The 24,223-nt window shown below is 38.9% G+C and overlaps 1 protein-coding gene across 20 annotated transcripts in view; it reads right to left on the bottom strand.

The window, feature by feature from the left end:
- Positions 1 to 24,223, bottom strand: part of PARD3 (par-3 family cell polarity regulator) — an 823,651-nt gene that overhangs the window by 473,443 nt on the left and 325,985 nt on the right. For all 20 annotated transcript variants that reach the window (XM_064285100.1, XM_010600277.3, XM_010600267.3 and 17 more), the window contains one exon: positions 17,994 to 18,174. In XM_064285100.1, coding sequence (XP_064141170.1) covers positions 17,994 to 18,174 — 181 coding nt within the window. The remainder of the gene's footprint in view (positions 1 to 17,993; positions 18,175 to 24,223) is intronic.

Here is a 24,223-nt window from a genome sequence, read left to right as displayed (position 1 = left end):
GAGAAAAGCTGCCTAAAGTCACGTATGCAGCACAATGGTTTCCAAAATATTTTCTGTGCTACAGTTCACTGAGTCAGTTTGGAACAGGCTGTGCTAACTGTTCACAACATTTCTTCAGAAGAGATTCAGTTTTACTGAAGAGAACTGCTAAGATAGGCACCTCCAAAAATGCTGCTTCTCAAAAGTGAAATGGCTTCTAAGACTCAGCATGAAACTTAATGACATGATTGGTGGATCTGGATGTGACCTGAACCCCGTGTACTTTGATGAGCCTTGACTCCGAGAAGGTAATAAGTACGACTGTAGTCTTATTTCCTCAATTTTCACAACAGACGAAGCCCATTTATTTACCAGTAACATTAAAAGACATGTAGGAAGAATCAAATATTTCAATTATTGAGTAACATAAAAGCTAGAAGCTCAAAACCCACAGAATTAAAAGCAAATTACAAAAAGCAGTCGCATGTAGATAGAGACTTATTAGCTTCATCAGATTAATTATTCCCTTAAAAGTCTGTGTGTGTGTGTGTACGTGCATGCATTTCAAGGACAGAGTTTATTAAAGTAAATCAAGAAAAAAATTCAGAGTACAAGAGGTTTTATTTATTTACAAACAATACAATCAACATACAGAAAAATTATCCTATGAGTTTTATACACAATATCATATAGTATTCTAATGTGATGTGGATATTTGAAGTTAAAAAAAAATCAATATTCAATTTTCAGTAAATAAGGATAATTGCTTGGGAACACACAAAAATTAAGGCAAGGAATCGCTACCACACACACACTTATTTTTCAGACACTTTTGTACACCACTGTAATGGCAGTCCCAAATTTTAAGAAAGCGAAGTACACATACTGACATTTTCCTTACCAACAACGACCAAACATAAGGTCAAGATATGAAAACCATAGATCAGTAAAGATGAGTCAAGGTCAACAACAGCCAAATTCCTCACAATTCCAGTGGTTAGTCAATTTGTTTAGTTCAAAAATGCTTTTGGTTATTCCTTTTCTCTGAGTACATACTTTTTCTTTGAAGTCAGTAAAGGATAATACCCACAACTATAGAACTACATATATGAAGTGTTTGGCTATCAAATTTCTCCTCTTAAGCAATGAAGTATTGTACACAGATTTGAACAAAAATGCAGGGATGTAGTAGGTTTTGATAATAAAGAACATGAATGAAGATGGATGACGTAGCTATAAACCAAAGAGCTACCATTTAAGATGTGATTTCAGTCAACATTTTTCCTAATGGACAGTCTCAATTTTCTAGGCTAATATTGCACTGGCCACTAATCAAGCATATTCAATTGAGTATAAAGACAGAGCAAGTTATTTGTTAGATTTCCATACATATTTACATTCTTGGAGAATATGCAAGAATTGAAATATATATAAAACTATGTTCAGTGGAAGATATTATAAAGCATTTATTCAGGGTATAAAACATTACTATTGACTCAAAGGAGAAACTAGTCCACAGGACTAACAGCCCACACAAACCACAGCCTCTTCTAACCTGAGACCAGAAGAACTAGATGGTGCTTGGCTACCACTACCAACCCTTCTGACCAGGGACACAAGAGAAGGTCCCAGACAGAATGGGAGAAAAAAGTAGAACAAAATTCAAAATCCTAAAAAAGGCTAGACCTACTGGACTGGTAGAGACTAGAGCAATTACCGACATCATCACCCTAAGATACCGTTTGAACTTGGAACTGAAGTTATTTCTGGAAGTCACTTTTCAGCCAAGTAATAGTAGATTGGTTTATAAAATAATTAATATCACCCATGAGTAATGCATTCCCTTAAACAATCAACTACACAAGACCAAATGGTCAACGTTTATCCAAAAGCAAAGATAAGAAGGCAAGGTGGGGAAGGGAAGCTCGATTAATGGAAACAGAACAACCAGAATGGAAATAATGAGAATGCTGACACATTGTGAAAAGTCTAACCAATGTCACAGGACAATTTGCATAAAAACTGTTAAACAGAACCTAATTTGCTGTGTAAACGTTCATCTAAAACACAATAAAATATATTTTTTAAAAATACTATTAAGGGGATGTCAACAACATTGGAAATTAAATAAAAAAGATCAAGTATAACTTTGAAACTGGATTTGTTCATATTTTATGTTTGATAGATGTGAACAGTCTTGCTTTTACTATGTTTTACTGTCCAAAACCTGAATTTAAGTTATCATCCACCTCTCTAAATCATCTCCAACACAGGCCTAGCTTTATACCGCTCCTCTTTATACCACTCCCAGTCACACAGAACTAAGAAGAAAGGGGGGCATTCTAGAACACAAAGCACTGAGCCAGCTAACGAAGGCACAAAGGGATAAAGACGATGATTTTTTTTTCACTTTTTTTTCTTTTTGGTAAAAATATAAACAACAAAGCATACACCCATTCAACAATCTTCACATGTACAAGTTCACTGACAATGATTACATATTTCACATTGTGTCACCATTCTAAAGGTGTGACTCTTGTTTTATAAAAACTTACATGTGAGACAGGTATACAACTAACTACAAAATAAAGCAGAAGGTACAGGCACACACACCAAAAAAAGAAAAAGTTGCTAGGTTTAAGAAAATTTTTATTCTTTAAAACGTTGCTAAATGCCCAGCACCCATGGAAGCAGCAGTCAAGAAATCAAAGGACACACTGCATTAGGCAAATCACCTGCAAAAGAACTCTTTAAAGTGTTCAACAGCTAAGATGTCACTCTAAGGACTGAGGTGCCCCTGACCCAAGCCATGGTGTTTTCAATCACCTCATATGCATGTGAAAGTTGAACAATGAATAAGGAAGACTGAAGAATTGATGCCTTTAAGTTGTGGTGTTGGTGAAGAATATTGAATACACCATGGACTGCCAGAAGAACAAACAAATCTGTCTTGGAAGAAGTACAGCCAGTATACTCCTTAGAAGTGAGGATGGAGAGACTTTGTATCATGTACTTTGAACATGTTATCAGGAGGGATCAGTCCCTAGAGAAGGACATCATGCCTGGTAAAGGGTCAGCAAAAAAAAGGAAGACCCTTAATGAGATGGATAGACACAGTGGTTTCGACAATGGGCTCACGCATAACAACTACTGTGAGGACAGCACAGGACTGGGCAGTGTTTCAATCTGTTGTTCATAGGGTAGCTATGAGTCAGAACTAACTCCATGGCACCTAACAACAACAAAATGCCCAAGAATCCACTTTTTCAAGGCTAAAAGAAGAAAATAAGGTAAAGTAATACAAAAAAGGCATTTAGGTGCTCAGACTCATTAGAACTTGTCCTTAGTCACTTTAAAGCCTCTGTTCAAAACAAATCCACATCACCAAAAAAGTATGTATGGTTGTACGGGTAGGTTTATGTGAGTATATACGTATATATGTTTGCATGTATAAAAAATAAGTGTATTTATATATAATAAATCACAGAGGGGTCACAGTTACAGACACTTTTTAGACATAAGCAAACACCTCATGGGAGTGGTTTACTGGGTTTGAAGGATTAGGATCATAGTCTCATGGGACATCGCAATTGGCATAATATAGCTCATTCAGTCTATGTTCAACATCCTAATTTGGTGAGTAGTGTCTGGAGTCTTAAAAGCTTACAAGCAGCCATCTAACATACAACTATTGGTCTCTACTTGCACAGAGCAAAACAGAAAGAAGGAAACCAAAGACTCAGAGAAGAAACTCTTCTACAGGGCTAACAGCCTACATGAACCACGCTTCATCTACCCTAACACCAGAAAAACTAGACGGAGTCAGGGTACCACCACTGACCATTCTGATCAGGGCAACAGATGGATCCTGCTAGAAGAAAAATGTAGAACAAAACTCCAATTCTTAAAAAGTTCAGACTCACTGGACCAGTTGTGAGTAGAGGACCTCTTGACACTATCACCCTGAGATACCCTGTAAACTTTAAACTCCTGGAGGCCACCTTTCAGCTAAATAATAGACTGGCTCATAAAATACACAATATCACCTTTCAGCTAAATAATAGGTTGGCTCATAAAATATACAATATCACCCATAAGTACTGTGCTTCTTTAAAAAATCATCTATGTGAAACCAAACAGTCAACATTTGCTCTGAAGCACAGATGAGAAGGTAAGGCAAGGCAGGGAAACTAGATGACTAGAGACAGAACAACAAGAATGGAAATAATTGACACATTGTGAAAAATGCAACCAACGCCACATAACAATTTATATAAAAAACTATTAAATCAGAACCTAATTTGCTGTGTAAACTTCCACCAAAAATACAACAAAATACTATTAAAGAGAAAAAAACAGATCGGAAGCTTTTAAAATAGCTCAAGAATTGGAGCTGATAACAGAGGTTCAAAACAAATTCCATGTTTCTTCCACCTTTGTAATCGTCGTAATTAGTCATTTTTTAGATTTTGTATGGAAAAATCTAGAATAACTAAATTAAACATCTACGGTAACCTTGAAAGCTTTCAAGACAAGTAAGACAAATCATGAAGAAGAGGGAGAGCTCTGAGCAAGTAAGAAAGAGCACAGGTGAGAGAGAAACCGAACCCTTACCTGCCATTCCTTATGCAAGACCTGCAGGGTAATTCACACACAAATACACCTGTTCTTGTTTGTCCTCCACCCCATTTTCTTACCTTCATTTGTACACAATTTCAGAAACACACAACATTTGCATGACCTAGTCAACAAGTATGGCTGCCATTTTCAAGAATACTAATAATTATGTAACACCTTCCAGGTATGAATGCCTGTTGCAAAGAGAAACCGAAGACCAACCAGAGTGCTGTGAAGTTGACTCAACAGTCACTAAGTCTGGGGTAATTTGTTATATCAACAATTGGAAACTAAAATATAAGCACACACAAACACGCACACAGAATTACATACATCCTGGTCTTCAAAACTTGGGGAAGATAAACTCCGTATTAACTTTGACTATGCTAATTTCCCACCTTTGAAGAGAGAGAAGTGGGGAAGGGTTAACCAGCGGTCGACGCAGAGATAGCAGGTTCACACACAGCCCTGATGCACAGAGAGCAGGTTCACACACAGCCCTGATGCACAGAGAGCAGGTTCACACACAGCCCTGATGCACAGAGAGCAGGTTCACACACAGCCCTGATGCACAGAGAGCAGGTTCACACACAGCCCTGATGCACAGAGAGCAGGTTCACACACAGCCCTGATGCACAGAGAGCAGGTTCACACACAGCCCTGATGCACAGAGAGCAGGTTCACACACAGCCCTGATGCACAGAGAGCAGGTTCACACACAGCCCTGATGCACAGAGAGCAGGTTCACACACAGCCCTGATGCACAGAGAGCAGGTTCACACACAGCCCGGATGCACAGAGAGCAGGTTCACACACAGCCCGGATGCACAGAGAGCAGGTTCACACACAGCCCGGATGCACAGAGAGCAGGTTCATACACAGCCCTGATGCACAGAGAGCAGGTTCATACACAGCCCTGATGCACAGAGAGCAGGTTCATACACAGCCCTGATGCACAGATAGCACGTTCACACACAGCCCTGATGCACAGATAGCAGGTTCACACACAGCCCTGATGCACAGAGAGCAGGTTCGCACACAGCCCTGATGCACAGAGAGCAGGTTCACACACAGCCCTGATGCACAGATAGCAGGTTCATACACAGCCCTAAATGCACAGATAGCAGGTTCACACACAGCCCTGATGCACAGAGAGCAGGTTCATACACAGCCCTGATGCACAGAGAGCAGGTTCATACACAGCCCTGATGCACAGATGGCAGGTTCATACACAGCCCTGATGCACAGATAGCAGGTTCACACACAGCCCTGATGCACAGATAGCAGGTTCATACACAGCCCTGATGCACAGATGGCAGGTTCATACACAGCTCTGTCCACTTGGCTCTCCCTTACCTCCTCCTCCCAATGGAAGCGCCATCCTCCCAAGTTACTCACAACTTATACTCAGAATTAAATGCAGTTTTGTTCTTACTATGCTTCTGATTTATCAGTGACCTTGCTTCCGCCTCTCATCGCCAAATTCCCTTTCTCTGGTTATGAAACAATGCCTATTATTAAATGTTAGTAGATAATTACACAGTACTCATGCAAAGTGATCACCAGGTGGTCGCTCTGACTAAATCACACACACACACACACACACACACAAAATTAGGCTTTCACATCTCTGCCAAGCAATAGAAGATTCTTTTCAATTCATTAGCACAAATTTTATATTTAAAATAAATACTTCTTGAGATGCTTTAAATAACAAATTAACAAATAGATTGGCCATGGCGCCAGCTGACATTTTAATGCAATGCGATGAAACGCCGAGTCACCTAGCAGCACTCTAAAAGGCCCTCTGTTACTGCTTTTTCCATATTATGTCTGGTCTAAGGATCGAGACTGAACTGATTGTAATTTCCCACCTTTAAACACAGGAATGATCGTAAAATGTAACTTACTGTCCTGACAGAACATGTTACTGTTACAGTCCTTCCATACTTAGCAGAGCTAGGTAACAGCTGTGCGTGTGCGAATTACTACTAGGCACCACTACAACAACAAGAAAAAGACACTTTGTGTAATTTAGTGGTCACGCAATTTTACCACAGGCACACATGATTGAGGGATTTGTCCTTTAACTCTGTTCAAGTAAGAACTGAAAAATAACATAATGATTCAAGAAAACTTGCCTCAACTTTCTGAGTACACATAAATGGAAAGGAGTTCCGTGCTGGGGATACACAATGTGACTGTACTTAAGAACACGCAAGGCTGACAGTTAAGATTTTTTTTTGAGATCAAGAGGGAAAAACAGCAGATGAGGTAATAGAGACTGAAGATTCTTTTACAGAGTTACGAAAATTCTAAATTCTATTTAAGTAAAAGTTGCTATCAAATGTCAGTATGAGGAAAATATTTAAAGGAAACATCAAATATATAGAAAGATCTTTATTAGAAAAGACTTTCCTTCTGAAAAGACACTACCTATCCTTTCTCAAATCAGGAGGTTAGGCATGTGAGCACAGGTACCCCGAAGCACACCTCCGCTCTCTTGAACGTGTGTATATTCAAACCCACACCTGTGTGCACACACTGTAGCTCCCGGATTCTTTACCGAGGAGGAAAACTATTTCCTGATGAGTGGCAGCTCGGTGGAAAGGAGGACAGGTGCTTCGGGGACCCTGAGCTTCTGCTAAGAGTAACGGAAGATTCAGGAGAGATTTATTAACTGTGATGGGCAAACAATGTGATGGACATAACTAATGTCACAAAACTGTACATGTGAAGACTGCAGAAATGGCAAATATTCTGTTATCTATACTTTTTTTTTTTATACTTACCACAATACATTTTTAAAATTATTTGCTGATATTTTGGCAATAAATTTTCAAATAAGTAATAAAACTATTAATTCATAAATTAATATAATGCATTTAATAAATACAAAATAAAAGCCACTGCCTTCAAGTCAATTTTGACTCATAGTGACCCTATGATAAGATTGGTTTAAGCTTTACGGTTTTTTTATTTTTATTTTTTTCCTTTGAAATGTAGCCCTTATAGAGACTACTACTTGTCCTTTCCAGGGAAAAGTCAAACAAACAAACAAACAAAAAATTCGTTGCCATCAAGTTGATTCCAACTCATAGCAACCCTATAGGATATAGGACAGAGTAGAGCTGCCCCAGAGGGTTTCCAAGGAGTGGCTGGTGGATTCGAACTGCCGACCTTTTGGTTAGCAGCCGAACTCTTAACCACCGTGCCATCAGGCAAAAGTCAGAGGGGGTTAAAACATCCCAGCTGCATTAGCCAAGCATCTTGTTTTCTTTTGTGTGATGTCCTCTCAGTCCTTCACCATTTAAGGCGACACAATGATTGAGATAGGAAGCCCACCTCCAGCTGGGTACAAGAGCCAGACAGGAGCAAACAGAACTGGGAATGCAGAGCCATATCCTGACATTAAAGGAAATGAAAAATAAATAAATAAACATATTTTCAACAAGTAAACAAGAGATCTGTATCAAGTGCAGCAAGAAGAGAAGAAAGGATTTTATCCGCTGGGCTTTCATGCTGACAAAATAATCCACGATATGGGTCTCTCAGTAACATGCACTAATAGAAAAAAAGGACCTGGTTGGAATGAAATATGAGAATGAAAAAGAAATCTTTTTTATTCACCTGTGTACAATCTCATATTGTCTACTGGAACAAAGAAACATTTTCATACCATTATTTTCTCTCTAGAGAATATACTTCTTATCGCTATTTGGAAATTGACTTTCTTGAACTTTCTTAACCTATTCATAGCTACATCACCATATCAAACTTTCAGATGTAAGTAACTGCTTTCTGCATTTGAGAAACAAACATACATTCCCAATCAAAGGCAAGAGTACAAGACCAGACCTCGGATCCATGTAAAACATACCACCACCAGGCGCCATCATGACAACCTCCACATCTGTCAGAGTACAACTGTGCTCCATATGGTTTCAGTGCCTGGTTTTTCAGGAGATCATGAGGCCTTTCTGCCAAGGCACCTTGAGGTAGACTTGAACCTCCAACCTTTTGGTTAGCAGCCAATAAAAAAGTGAAAAGGGAAGTGACTGGGTATGGAGAAATTCTGAGGAGAAAAGGGAATCTGTAAAGCTGCTCATCACTAAAATGATAGAACATTTTGACTGATTCAGAGAGCTTTGTATACAAAGGGTCCTGCTCCAAATAGTTTGGGTATAATTTGAAACGAGACTTCTCAAAAAAGTCTGTGACTCATCCCATTCCGAAGTGCCATACCTTCAGAGTATGGCGATCCCCCTCCCCTCCTGCAGGTGGCGCTGTGGACACTGCCAGACAAGCCTATCCATGTGGATAGCAGAGCACACATTCTGGGATCACCTGCTAACAGCGGACCACAGTCTGTAGCAGATAACATGAGGCAGGGAATCTCAAAAAAATAGTACTCCTACGGCCAATGGGCTGTCGGTTGCTACCATTAAGTGCAAAAATACATTACATACGTGTGAAGATTTTTAAAAAATTAAATGCTTCACATACAAGTAATTAAATAATATAAAAAGCAAATATTTACTCTGCTTACAGATAACTTAGAAATAATGATGCCAGATAGGAACTGCAAAGATGGTACGGCTCCGAGTCAAATCTTTGAAAACGCCACGAAGAAACACACAAGGGGACTCTGACAGCACTGCAAGTGTTCATACATTTTTGGCACTAACTCTGCTCGTCTTGAATCTGAAGACCTGAGCTTCACCACAGACTATATTATTTTTTCACTCTGTTGGGCCTCAGTGTCCCAAATATTAAAAAAAAAAAAAAAAAAAAAAAGGAGGTAGACATAGAAGTCGCCTTTTTGTTTTTGTTGTTAGTTCCCATTGAGTCCATCCTGACTCACGGCATCCCCGTGCACTCATGTGTCACAGAGCAGACCTGCTCCACAGGGTTTTCTTGGCTGTAATCCTAACAGAAGCAGAACGCCAGGCCTTTTCTTCCGCAGTACCGCTCGATGGATTCAAACTGCCAACCTTTAGGTTAGCAGTCCAGCACAAACTGTTTGCACCACCCAAGGACTTTAGACGTTTCCTAAGGAACTTTAATGCTCCTTCTCACCTACACATTCTATGAAGTTACGGCATTTTTTTCCAAGTGTTTCTTGTACAATACAATACGCGGATGCACCCAGCCATGAGAAGGTATGCATATGTCTAAATTTTCCTGTGCTCAATGGGAAGAAAGAAGAATTCTTGGGTGAAGCGACCATATGTACGACACAGTATACCGAGAAGACTGTAATGTTACTTTAGAGTGTTCCAACTTAAAGACTAGACAAAATGTTTCAGTCCAATGAAGCAAGTGATTGCTTATATTGTATTAGTGTGTTTCAAAATCTAATATTACTTAATGTTTTGAGCTGGCTATTTAATAGGAAATCTGAAGAATCAAAAACGTGTCTTTGTGATACCAAATATCAGCGAAAAAGAAGATTTTATTTGTGGTATTTAAATGTAGTCCTCTGGAACAAACAACCCAGTCCACAGACAGCACACCACTGCTGCACTGCTGTCGCCTCACGGCCTGTCTTATCTGCCAAATTGCTCATTAGGTTTGGCAATTTTCACCTGCGCCTCCAGTTTATGTTTCAGCAGGGAATAAACATCAGTCTGCTTTAACCATCTTCTCCGGTGAGCTTCCAACACCCCCTCTGTAGCACAGCGCGCCCCCATCCGCCATCCTCCAGGTACTCACCTTGTGTACATATCATTATTTTTAAATGTCAGCTCAGCTTCCAGCCTGGGAAGCTAGCTCACGTTAAGTCACGCAAAAGCATGAGAGAGAGAAAATCCAAAACCAGTGTTAACTACAGCGAGCTTTGTATGACAATACTAAGTGGGCTGACCGATAATTCACTTAATTTTTGTAACTCAAAAAAAGAACACACCATCTAAATTTCATAAAAAAGCATGGTCATTTTAGGGAGCATTCCTGAGTAGGGTGCAGGGACGGAGAGCAGAGGAGGAACTGGCCCATCTAGCCTTTACTACAGGTCTGAAAGGAGAGTGCTCCTACTGACGAATAAACAATGGAGGCAACATGGCAACCAGAACAAAGGGGTGGCTGAGAGTACTACTGCAGCTCTCTGCTTCTGCCAGCTTCTCTCCTTCCCGCCATAGAGCACTCTGACATTAAGAGGTGAACCGTCACACAGAAAAAATTCAAAAAGAAATACATTGTGGGCAAAAAGCACCAAAGATGGAAAACAAAATGTCTGCAACCCCATAAAACAACTTCTGATGGAATACTGTTTTTCGTTTTGCAAAACTAAAATATTCACCACGAACCTTGCAATTAGCTAGAAAATTACAATAATTACAGCAATTTTGTATCCCATCTCCAAACCAATTAATAGATAGATGACCTTGTCAACATGTAATAATCAGGCTGCATCTACAACAAAACTGGATGAGTTTTCTATGCTGAATAGGGCTTGCACAGTAAGAAGGTAATTATTTGACATCCTGAGAATACCATTTGTATACCATGCTCCACTTCACAAGCTAAAAGGAAATACAATAGGATTATTATTTCAATTTTCAATATATACTTAAATCAAACCTGGAAAATACTATGTTTCCAGCATCAGTTAGTATGAAGAGGACAGATCTCTAAACCAGGGATCTCAGAGCTCCTGGAAAGACACAGCTGCAGACTCCTGAGTAAGAAAAAAAGGAAGAGAGCAGGAAGGTTGGGAGGAGGGCGCTAACTTTATACCACATTCTTTCTATAATAATTATTGATTTTTTTTTTTTTTAGTTCTGAAAGTTAGGAGATACAGCATAATTTTATGAATTAACTAAACGGCACCATTTCAGAAAAAAATTGAGAGAAATGGATACAAATAACTTCAAAATGATGTATCTTACGAGATTAAAATGTGAAAAGATTTAAAACACAATAAAAATGATATGCAATAAATCAAAACTTTGTTTCCCAAAATCATCACAGCAATATCATCTCCAGGCGCTTCACAATCATTAGGGTATATACCATTTCCAAAGAAGCTGGACTTTTCAGTCTGGATCTTCCAGAGAAGATGTTTAAAAAAATCAGAATTCTGAAATTAAAAGGAATTCTGCCCCCATTTAAGGCCAGGCTACAGTCAACTGTTTGATCTCTTTATAAAGCCTTTCAGAACTAAAAATAATAATAATATAAAGTGAAGGGAATCACTAGACTCGGACTCATAGAGCTGCACGTGAACTGTGTGTCCCTGTAGGAAAGTACCTCACCCCATCTAAGGGGTGCAGCTGTGTCTATTCACAAATGTAGGTCTGTACTCAACAAACATCGTCAGCTTTATAGCACCATTCTACCACCTTCTGTTAATCATAGCACTCATCATGTATCAGGCACAATGGCAGGGCTTCAAACATTATCTCATTTTCTGGGACAAGAACCCTGAACTAGGCAGGCATACTTTAAAGAATTGAGGCTGACTGCAATCGCTGATCTTGCCCAAGTGTCAAGCTGATCTGACATGTGGATCCAACCTACACTCTGTCTTAGCCATGAATGTTGTACACAACTGTCCTACAAGGAGTCTCTGCACAGTAAACTCTAAATTGGGATACACATACTTCTTTAAAAAAAAAAAGAAGAAGCTTTATTACGGATAACTTTAAATACACACAAAAGTAGACTAGATATTACCCTAAATCCCCACGGAGTCATCACTCAGCCACTCATTCTCTACCTCCCCAGCTTGTATCATTTTGAAATGAATTCCAGATATATTATTACAACCATAAATATTTCAGTATGTATTACTAAAAAGATAAAGACTCTTCAAAAAGTAATCACTGCAATAACATTCACCCCTAAAAAAGTAACAATTCCTTAAAATCAACTAACCAATCAGTGTTCTATCCACCAATGGGCACACAAATGTCATCTTTTTTTGTTTTAATCAGGACTGAAGTAAGATCCACACATTTTGATTACGTCTCTTAAATCTCTATTCATCTGTAAATTTCCTCTGCATCTCTTTTTCCTTGTAAATGATTTATTGAAGAGTCTGGGTCCTTTGTCTTATAGTTTCCCACAGCCTTGACTTGGCTGATTGCATCCCCATGGTATTAGCATGCTTCTTTGGTGCTCTGTACTTCCTATAAACTGGCAGCAGGATTTAGAGATTCCATCAGATTCAGAATACAAATTGTGGGGGGCGGGGAGAGAGGGAAGGGGAGGGTCATGGCTACGTCATAAGTGGCTAATGATCAATACCTAGATCCATTATTAACCAGGAGTTACAAACTAGTGATATTCTATCATTACACCTCCAATTATTAGCTGGGACACTTCCATAAAAAGAAACCGCCCCTCATTGAGTTGGTTAGCGAGCGGTAGGCACCATTGGCATAGGATATGACGTCTAGATGCCTGGTTGGTTCACTAGCATCCTTTGTTGTTGTGAGCCTTGGAGACAATTCTGACTCATGGCGACCCAATGTGACAGAGCAGAGCTATCCCATACAATTTCTTAGGCTGTTATCTTTATGGGAGCAAATTGCCAGGTCTTTTTTCCCACAAAGTTGCTGGTGGGTTCAAACCACTGACCTTTCAGTTAGCAGCCAAGCACTTAACCATTGTGCAACCAAGTCTCCTTTATCAGTGACTAATTCTGCTGGCTGGCTTATTTATCTGTTTGTTTATTGTCATTATGAACTCACAAACTTATTGCTATTAATATCCTTACTGATGCTCAAACTGTTCCACCTTTGGCCAGTGGGAGTTACAAGTTGGCTCCTGGGTCCCTTTATACAACCCTACTAATTTTTCATAGGCTTATTTTCTGTTATGACCAGGGTCATTGCATACATTTCCTGCCCCAAACCTGAATTCAGCCATTTCTTTCTCCAAGGAGCTCTAATCCCTTTTCATGGGAAAAGCTATCTCCAGACCACAGTGTGGGTATTAGGAATTCTCGTTGCTACTGGGCTAGTCATTGATTCTAGGATTTACCAGTGAACCCATCCAGGATTTTTCCTTCCTTCCTTGTTGTTGTTGTTGTTTTTAATGGATAATGGATTATATCATAATGGATTCATTATGCCAGGGGCCTATTCAAACTGAGAAACAGGAATGTTTACTTACTTTCCTTTAGTACACATCTGCATCTCTTTTCTTGCACAAGATCAATCCTGGGTCCTCAATGACACCAGGAATAACGGATATCATAATTCCTCGTTTGCTCCGTCCCACGTTATCCAGCCATCACTCTAACAACACCAACACTGCCAACAACTAACACTTTTAGGGTTCTTGTACATACAGTTGGCAGTTCTTTTTTTCCTTGGGATGTATCTCCCTTCGGCTGTAAAGTAAAATGACTGTTGAAGTCAATTGAGGTAGTTACTCTTGGTAGGTTTGTGTCACCAACTGGATACATTTTTAGACTTTGATTTTGTTGTATAATTATGCAAAATATAATATGGTCTCAACCTTAAATCTACAAAACAAGGCACTGTAAGTCTAGCTTCTGTTCCATTTCCTCCGTTGTATTTTTTTTCACCATATTACTATTACCACTGTGGTCCACTTGATTCTGGCTCGTAGCGACCCTACAGGACAGAGCAGAACTGCCCAACAGGTCTCCAAGGAGCGTGGTGGATTTGAAGTGCTGACCTTTTGGTTGGCAGCCATAGCTCTTAACCAGTACGCCACCAGGAATTCCATAGGTATCTATTTTTTATGATTATCCAATTTTATTTTTTTTAACATAAGCAGCATTTATGTAAACAGGTTTTCACTGTGGTCTGTTTTACTTTCTCGTGTTTTTAAATCATACTTCCAGGTAGGAGGAAAGTTTATAGTTTGTTCTAATGATTAGTTATTTATCCTGTGGTTTTTGTGTAATGCTACCTTTAGTTCTCTCAGTTTTTATTGTTTATTGGTCACCTACTATGAGCAATACCGTTACTACCTAGGAACCACTTTTTTGCCCTTTAGCGTAAATATATTATTGAGGATATTGCTGAATATATTGGACAGGGTTCCCTTTATGAGGACTCAAAAAATTTTCTCTCACATTTCAGTTTTAGATTTTCTTAGGTGTATGCTGTTTTGACCCTAAAGATTTCCCAAGCATGGCACTACTGACATTTTGGGCTGGATGATTCTTTGCTGTGGGGGGCTGTCCTGTGTACTGCAGGATTCTTAGCAGTAATCTCTGGCCTCTACACACCAGATGCAAGGAGCAGACCCCACTCAGGCCAGGTGGCGCAACCAAAAATGTTTCCAGGCATTGTCCCTTGGGGAAAAAATCGCCCCCAGTTGAGAAACAATGATTTAATGAATTAAAAATTCTCCCTTTGTATCTGCTACAAGAAAGCTCAGGACCAAATTTGAGGTAACTTCTAAGAAAGCATAAAATGAACTCAAGATATGAATTTTATATAATTTCACATGTAAATGAATTCTATGTTAAGCACTCAAATGCTCTGCAGAGCAAAGACCTGGTGATGGGCTTCCATGAACATTACAGTCAAGAAAACCCTATCGGGTAGACCCACTGTCACATGGGTCACAATCAACAACAACAGCAGGTTTATCTTCATATTTAAACTTAATATCCACTTCTTTACTGAAAAACAAATTGTACTCTATGTCCTTTTCTAACCTTCTATCAATTCTTTATAAGACGAAGGGGATGAATGAGTGCCTTTCTAGGAAAACATGAATGCGTGAAGACTTGATTTACCTGTAAAGCCTTTACCAACCATGCCCCTAACTGGAGTCAATTATTCCTTCAATAGAGCAAATCTCCAAACACATAGTTTCTTTATTTTCACAACTTTAGATAAGTAAAAAGGAACCCTGGTGGTGCAATAGTTAGGCATTTTTCTGCTCACCGAAAGGTCAGCAGTTCAAACCCACCAGTGGTCCCTCAGAAGAAAAGACCTGTCAATCTGATCCTAGAAACGGTTACAGCCTAGGAAACCCTACAGGGCAGTTCTGCTCTGTTAGACAGGGTCACTATAAGTCAGAACCGACTCCACAGCGTACGGCAATAGATAAGACCACTGAACACAAACGCCTTGATGGCAAGAACCATGGCTGCTTAACTCTAGATTCTTATGATCTAGCAAAATGCCTGCCCAGCACAGATTTCAACTCTTATTTTATGTTTGAATGAGGGGTACTAATACAACATAAAAATCACCTTAAAAATAGATGACTTACATGTAATCAGTAACTTCTGTATAATCACTGCACCCTGTACATAGTAGACACTCAACACGCTCACCCAATATTTGCCAAAGTCATAAGCAAGCTTAACATGTAAAAACAAAGCAGAGGAGTCACAAGATAAAAGCTGAAAGAAAGCACGCCATTCAAATTCTTCTTAATATAACAACATGTTTTAACTTTCCTCCAACTATTTTTAAGGTACAGCCAAATTAAAGGTGCACCTTGCTTTATAAACCACAAGAATAAAAGCCTACAACATAAAACACAAAAATAAAAAACTAAAACAAAACAAAACATTTTGGATTTAAGTATATATATTAGGATCTAATTACTCACATAAAGACACCGATTTCCAAACTTCAGGCACCTGAATATTTATACTATTATTTAATTAAAATGTGCCGTAAGTCAAATTTAAAAAACCCACTTTTGAGACACAGGCTCACCCCAAACAGATATCCACTGAACCATGGGTGTGATGCGCTTGTTTGTAATAAAAGAAAATCTGTGTGCCACCTACATGCCACCTTGAATACCATGAATAACTCATGCCCCGCCTTTTGGAAATCCCTGCCTGCAGTAAACCCAACAGAAGATTTCTTTAAATAGCATATCCATGTATTAATCAAATATTATTTCTACACAATTTGTTTGTACATGTGCACAAACAAACCTAAACCTCCTGCATATTAAAAAAAAAGTTCAACTAAATCACATTATAGTGGTGGTTCCACTCTAAGTTTCCCTGGAAATCTTTGGGACTTTTACTGGGGTGCACCGCCCACATGACACAGTAAGTGATTAATAACTGGTTTACAACCCTACACGATCCTCTGGGGCGTCACCTATAGATCCCATTGTAAAACCCATCTTCCGAATTCTCTACACCTCTCCGTGGCATACTGTTCCTGTGATTTCTAATCACCAGGTTTGCTAACTGTTACATCCAACATTCTTTCCTTGTGCTCCTTATATGTCGTCAATAGACAGTGAGTCAGAAGCAGTTTCTGAACATCTACGGGCAAATTGTCAAAACGCAGCAGGTTCCTACCAACACAAAATATGAGAACAAAGATACGTTCAGAATAATAAATTACGTATTCCAAACATTATCTACGTCTATATTAAGGAGCCCTGGTGGCACAATGGCTACACATAGCTGCTAGTCAAAGGTCAGTGGTTTGAGCCCAACAGCCGCTCCCCGGGATAAAGGACCTGGTGACCTGCCCTCGTAAAGATTACAGCCCAGGAACACCATATGGGGCGGTTCTACTATGTCCATCAGGGTCGGTAGGAGCCAGAATCAACCTGACAGCACACAACAACAACACAGCTATACACGAAGCTTTCCCCCGAAAATTATCAGTAAAACAACACAAGACCAAACTTCCCGCTTAAACAACTGGAATGTTTCCAAACAGATGTGCCTAAAAGATTAATGATCTTTAAAAAAATACACATTTCTTGACATGGATCTTCTTACTCTCAACAATTGTTCAGTTATAAGATGATACAATTATAATGACTAAGTATTATTTTGAGCAAAACTTCCACACTGTTTCGTGTGAATCTTCCAGGAATGTCTGACACGATAATTCAGAAGTGATTCCTCAAGCAAGTGTCCTAGAACTAGAGTATACTGGGTCCGAGCATTCCAAAGGCAGACTCACTGTGTCCCAAGACCAGTCTCTCCTTGAGGTAACCTTCCGATGGCAGCCCTTCCAGATCCCTGAAGATAAATTTGGCTATGAGGTCTCCTCTTTTACTGCGCTTTAGATCAAGTTCAAGTAATAGAAGTAATGATTTCAGCTGCGGTGACTGTCAATCAATGATGCTATGCTTTTGTGTAATATGAAGTCCTTTAACCATTGTTATTTGTTCAAGCATTAAGGCAAAATATATGGAAAGAAGATTCCAGGTAACTTGACTTTAATATCCTTATTTGCTTTTGGAAGCAATTGAAAGCCTACCAGTCCAAAGCAAAGTAAGCCCCATCTATTAAAAAGTAAAGAGTTGTGCTTATTTCTCCTGCAAAGGACATTTTCCCAGGTTACGGACCATATCAATTTTTGATAAAAATAGATAATGAATTCCATTCGCAGTAGTAAGGATAGATAACAAAAGTTGGCATCCCTGTGAATTAAAATGAGATGTGCAGAAAAGAAAGTGCTTTCACTTACTCGCACGAAGGACGGAGGGTGTGACCTCAATTTCACTTGTTGCTTGATAAGGCTGAAAGGCTGAAACATTGTTGGTGCCCAGCTCACTTCCAAATATCTCCGGACTCTGGGTGCCGGTGGAGCTGGCACTGGTGCCATCACCTCCATGATGTGGATCTTGCTCATCAAACACAGCTACCAGCTGCAAATGAAGAGAGACATTAATAAATAAAGGCATTTAAATTACTACCAAAAACTTATATTAAATTTTATGTAAATCTAAAGTATTAATATTTATGTACCCAGAAATATTGAGTTTTAGGAACCAAAACTTCAAAGAAATAGTCTTTCCTTGAATTTTGATGCTTTACTTTTATATTTCTAAATTGTACATTTCATATCTAATATTCTATGCGTGAAAAACAATAAAAATTTTCTATCACAAAGTGGACTTACGTCTTTTTAAAAAATATAGGATATATTGTTGAGCAGAAAAAAAATGCAAAAGGTATGCATAGAGTCATGGATTGAATTGTGTCCCCCAAAAACATCTGTCAACTTGACTAGGTCATGATTTCCTTGTATGATTGTCTACCATTTTACCGTTTGATGTGATTTCCCTATTTGCTGTAAAACCTATCACGACGATGTAATAAGGTGGATTAACGGCAGTTGTACTGATGAGGTCTACAAGATTAGATAGTGTCTTAAGCCAATTTCTTTGAGTTATAAAAGAGAGAAGTGAGCAGACAGGGGGACCTCATACCACCAAGAAAGCAGCGCTGGGAGCAGAGCGCATCCTTTGGACCTGAGGTTCCTGCACTGAGATGCTCCCAGACCAAGGAAGACTGATAACAAGGACCTTCCTCCAGAGCTGACAGAGAAAGAAAACCTTCCCCTGGAGCTGATGTCCTGAATTTGGACTTCATAGCCTACTGGCCTGTGAGAAAATAAAATTCTCTTTGTTAAAGCCATTTACTTGTGGTGTTTCTGTTATAGCAGCACTAAATGACTAAGACACATAGTAAGCTATCTTAGATACAGGAGAAATGGAATATTAAAAACTATATACTATCTGTTTTTTGTGCATAACAAATATGTTATTGGTTTGTGCCATCGAGTTGATTTCAACTCATAGCCACCCTATAGGACAGAGTAGAACTGCCCCATAGAGTTTCCAAGGAGCACCTGGTGGATTTGAACTGTCAACCTTCTGGTTAGCAGCCTGAGCTCTTAACCACTTTGCCACCAGGGCTCATAAGAAATATAGGAAGAATAAAAAAGGAACTAATGAGATTTGTTATCTATAGGGAATAAGTGGGAATAGAGTTGAAAGAGGAAATGGGAAGGAGATAGCAGGGATGATAAAACCCATTGGTATCTAGTAGATTCTGACTCATAGCAACCCTATACGACAGAGCAGAACTGTCCCATAGAGTTTCCAAGGAGTACCTGGTGGATTTGAACTGCCAGCCTTTTGGTAACAGCAGTAGCACTTAACCACTACATCACCAGGGTTTCCAGTAGGGATGATAGGAAGTGATATATTTCCTGAATATGTTTCACATAGCTCTGACTTTCAGAACTATATCAATGACGCAAATACTCAAAAAGTAAAGCAATGGTATTTTTCACTGTTTAATGTAAGGCTAAAAACCAAAAGAACTGTCATACAAATATTGTACTTTAGTTAGTAAATTTGTTTCTCATAAGTGTATGGTTTAGTAATTCTCATGCTACTTTATAGATATACCATATATACTAATAAATAAATATATATACAAATATATACTTTATAGATATACCAGGAATGGATAAATAAAATAGTTTGAATAATGACAGCCAAGTTTCTCACTGTCAGAAATAGAAGTTACAAATAAGGAAAAGCTAGAATAAACTCTGTGGTGTTACACTGGAATCAGAGGCACCATATGAACTTATTGCTTTTATAAGCACATAGGTAAGGAGGGAAAGAGAGAAAGGAAGGGAAGAGGGAGAGAGAGAGAGAGACTAATTAATATATATGTGAGTATACAAAAGCATGTATTTCTTAGCTCTGTCCACTAGGCTCTAGAAGCCATGAAACACCCCAGTAACAATGAGCACACCTGGTGCCCAGATCTTGGTTTCTAATAACGTTCCACACTAAATAAACGAGGGGCCTTGGAAAAATAGTTGATGGCAGGGCTGGGGGTAGGGAAAAAACATGGTAATCTTGGAATGTGATGCCAGTAAGGAAAATGCTAAGAAAGTATTCAGAAGTAATAGAGGCATATCAAAAGGAAACAAGAGCCAACTTTAAGGAGCCTCCAATGGCCAAAGCTAAGACAATTTGTAAACAAAACAAATGTTAGTATTGGATTATAGCCCAAATTATAACGACTCGACGGCACTGGGTTGGGATACATCCATGAGTTCATGATATATATAAATAGATCACTGAAGAAATAAATGGTAGGAAAAGAATAGTGCTTCCTTACTATACGTAGCATCCCAACTAGTAGATACAGAAGGACTGATGGAAACAGAAAATCACCATTGGGCAACCACCACAGTAAGAATTGTTACAGGCAAGATTTACCAATGGATGTTAAATTAGTGGGTAAAAATATGATTAAAAGAAAAGAATATTAACATATCTCAAAGTATTTTCTAATAGAATAGTTTTTTAATTTAAAAGGTAAAAAAAATAGTTTCTTTTAGTGGAGAAACCTGGCAGACACCACCTTAACCAAGGTTGGTATCACCAGTGACAAGGCCTATCAATGCCATATACCCTCTCATACAAGGCACTGAGAAGTACATAACATTAATTCTGTGGCATTCTTGCCAGAAATGCAGAGCTTCAGTTTAATCATGAGCAAACAAAAGGCAAACCCATACTAAGAGACATTCTGCACAATAAATGGCCAATGTTCTTTTATAGTGTTGAGGTCATGAAAGTCAAAGAAAGGCTGGAGAGACTGCTGAGATTGGAGGAGATGAAGAAAAATGATCACATGAAGATGAAATGTAACGTGAGATCCCTGACTGGATCCTGGACAAGAGGAAGGGTTTTAGTGGGTAACTGGACAAAATTCAAAGTCTATAGATCACTTAATAGCATAGTGGTACTGGGTATATGGGAACTCTGTGCTATTTATGCAACTTTTCTGAAATACAGGATTTAAACATAAAAATATGAAAACATTTTTGTGATGTATGATAAAAATTAAAACTCATTCCATTGCTTCTTATAACTAATACAATGGCAGCACTTCCTAAAAATCCCAAATAATAATCAAGTTCCAAGGAATAACAGCTATCCCCTTGGTCATTCAGTCTACAGTCCCACGCCTAGCAGCGAAACTCTGCCTTACAAGGAAAGAAGCTTGACTAAACCCAAAACCAACCACTCTTCTCCTTCCAGAGTTTTTTTAAATGCCAATATCCTTATCAATTAAAGGACAATAACATAAACGTACAGACTATTAGCAGTATTTATAGCTACAATTCTCTTTTCCTAGACAGTTTTGTCATTTTGAACAAACACAATTTCCATGAACATTTACATATCGTCGATCAGCTCATAAAACAAAAAGAAAACCATCCTAAGGTCACAGAGACATGCAGACAAACAGGAAGTTCAGAAGCCTGTAATAATACATAATTAGTTGATTAAATAATCTGGAGGGAGGTGAAGTGGTAAGAAGAAATCAAAGTGGGCTGAATAGCTGGACCGGTCAACCTCGTAATAAGGAACATAAGAAAGGAAAGAAATCCGTAAGTTACCAAAAAATGGAATGGTGTTTGTGTACATACACCAAAGTTTTCATATTGAGTAATAAAATTCTCCTATTTATCTGACATTAACTGACAAGGACCTCCCTGTGTTAGCAGCACAGACATTCCACCAGAACAGGGTGGGCAAACGTTTGCGGAAAGGGGCTAGGTAATAACTATTTTTGGCTTTTTACTCCACCAGCCCGCATGGATTATACTCTGCCCTTGTAGCACAAAAGCAACCACGGTGTGTTGGTAGGTGCTGTAGAGTTGATTTTTGACTCAGAGAGAGTCCATGTGACAGCTGAACTGCCCCATAAGGCTTTCTAGGCCACGATCTTTACAGAAGTAGCCATAGAGACAGTACAAAAGCAAATGAGCATGGCTTTGCTTAAATAAAACTTTGTTTACAAAAGCAGATGCTGGGCCAAATCACGGTTTGATGATGCTGTACTAGACTACCTATTCCTCTAAACCCACTGCTATCGAGTCAATTCCAACTCATAGTGTCCTTAGAGGAAAGAGGAGGGCTGCCCAACAGGGTTTGCAAGGAGCAGCTGTTGGATTCGAACTGCCGACCTTTTGGTTCGCAGCAGAGCTCTTAACCATTGCGCCACCTACCCCTCTAGTAATACCCAATTTTAAATTTTCAATTACTTGGGAAAGAAAACTAAAAATCAAGGTACCCTTGTAACCCTGATAAAGTAACAATATCTATTTCAAGTGGCTCCTGGGTATACTGAATCTCTACACTTGACTTTAATATCCTCAGACATCTCAAAAGGTATGTGGTTTAATATGCATTTTGAAGATATTAAGTTTTGACATTTTGGAACTTAATTGAAGCAAATGAAATTCAAGTTTTTTTTTTTTTTATTGACTTTTCACAATGATGTGTTCTCTCAAGAATCAAGTCCTTTCTGCAAACGTAAAACGGAGATTGAAAATTACAAAGAATGAGTCTTTAAATGCCACGCATGATGGAAAAGCTTATGTATTATTAGTTTCAATAATTATCTCTAGCATTTTTAGAAAACACAAGTATTATAAAATCTGGACTGTGCCATGAACAAATGCTGCTTGAATTCCAGCAGCAGAATCACAGTTGGTGATTTGCAATACACCAATAACATACAACTCTACAGCTTTCTTTTAAACCAAAATTTAAGCGCCAGGTGCAGATATGAAGTAATTTTGTGTTAAATTGGGAAAGATATAATTTTAGAAAATCCACTCTACAAGAATACATACAGTAACACAGCAAAGAAAATGAGACCTTCACAAAAACATCACATATTAAAATTTTCTACCATGCCCTTCAAAAAGTAAAGGAAATGTCTGCTTTTAAATTTGTGAAATATGACTCAAACCCATATTTTAACAGATGGAATCTTCATTGCTATCCATGAAATAGATCATTTTTTAAAGTTCACTTTTATTTTCAATAGTTTTTATTTAATCTTTCTTCTGTTTCATTCATCCATCATGTCCGCATGAGAAAAGAGGTAAAATTCAGGATAACACCCATGATAACTCATATACAAATGAACACTAATCTTTCTTACACATTTTCCACCTATTTTATGAGAAGTCCTGTTAACCCTCTGAAACATCGGAATTCTCCCAACAGAAAACCTGTTATAAAATCCTCATAAATGCTTGTAAACCACTTGGATCTAGGGTGGCACCTTTAATGGATGAAATGACCAGCAGAAAGCCCGCATCTGGTGTAGCAAAGTAGCTAAGACTTTGAAATCAGACAAAGCTACCTTTAAAGCCAGGTCTGACCTCACTTCTTGGCAGGGACTGATTATGTAGTAACCAAGGTAAGTGTCTTAGTCATCTAGTGCTGCTATAACAGAAATAACACAAGTGGATGGCTTTAACAAAGAGAAGTGGATTCTCTCACAATCTAGTAGGCTACAAGTCCAAATTCAGGGCATCACCTCCAGGGGAAGGCATTCTCTCTCTGTCGGCTCTGGAGGAAGGTCCTTGTCCTCAATCTTCCCCTGGTCTGGGAGCATCTCAGTACAGGAAACTCAGGTCCAAAGGACACGCTCTGCTCCCAGTGGTGATTCTTTCTTGGTGGTATGAGGTCCCCAGCTCTCTGCTTGCTTCCCTTTCCTTTTTAACTCTTGAGAGATAAAAGGTGGTAGGGACCACACGCCAGGCAAACTCCCTTTACATTGACCTGGGTAAGGGTGGTATTACAATCCCACCCTAATCCTTTTTAACGTTAAAATTACAATCACAAAATGGAGGTCAACCACACAATGCTGGAAATCGTGGCCCAGCCAAATTGATACACACATTTTGGGGGGGGACATAATTCAATCCATGACAGTAAGCATGGGCTCGCTTATGCTTACTCACTAATCTGTAGTGAAGAATTTCACATCTTTGATGTGGTGAAGCTGGTTACTACAGATTAGTAAAGTAAGTAAGATCGAGTGAACCTGTTCTTGGGTAATCCGTTCCTATCAGGGGCT

Source organism: Loxodonta africana, chromosome 4 (genome assembly GCF_030014295.1).
Source record: "Loxodonta africana isolate mLoxAfr1 chromosome 4, mLoxAfr1.hap2, whole genome shotgun sequence".
Classification (NCBI taxonomy): domain Eukaryota; kingdom Metazoa; phylum Chordata; class Mammalia; order Proboscidea; family Elephantidae; genus Loxodonta; species Loxodonta africana.
This window is presented reverse-complemented; position numbering and strand designations above follow the sequence as displayed.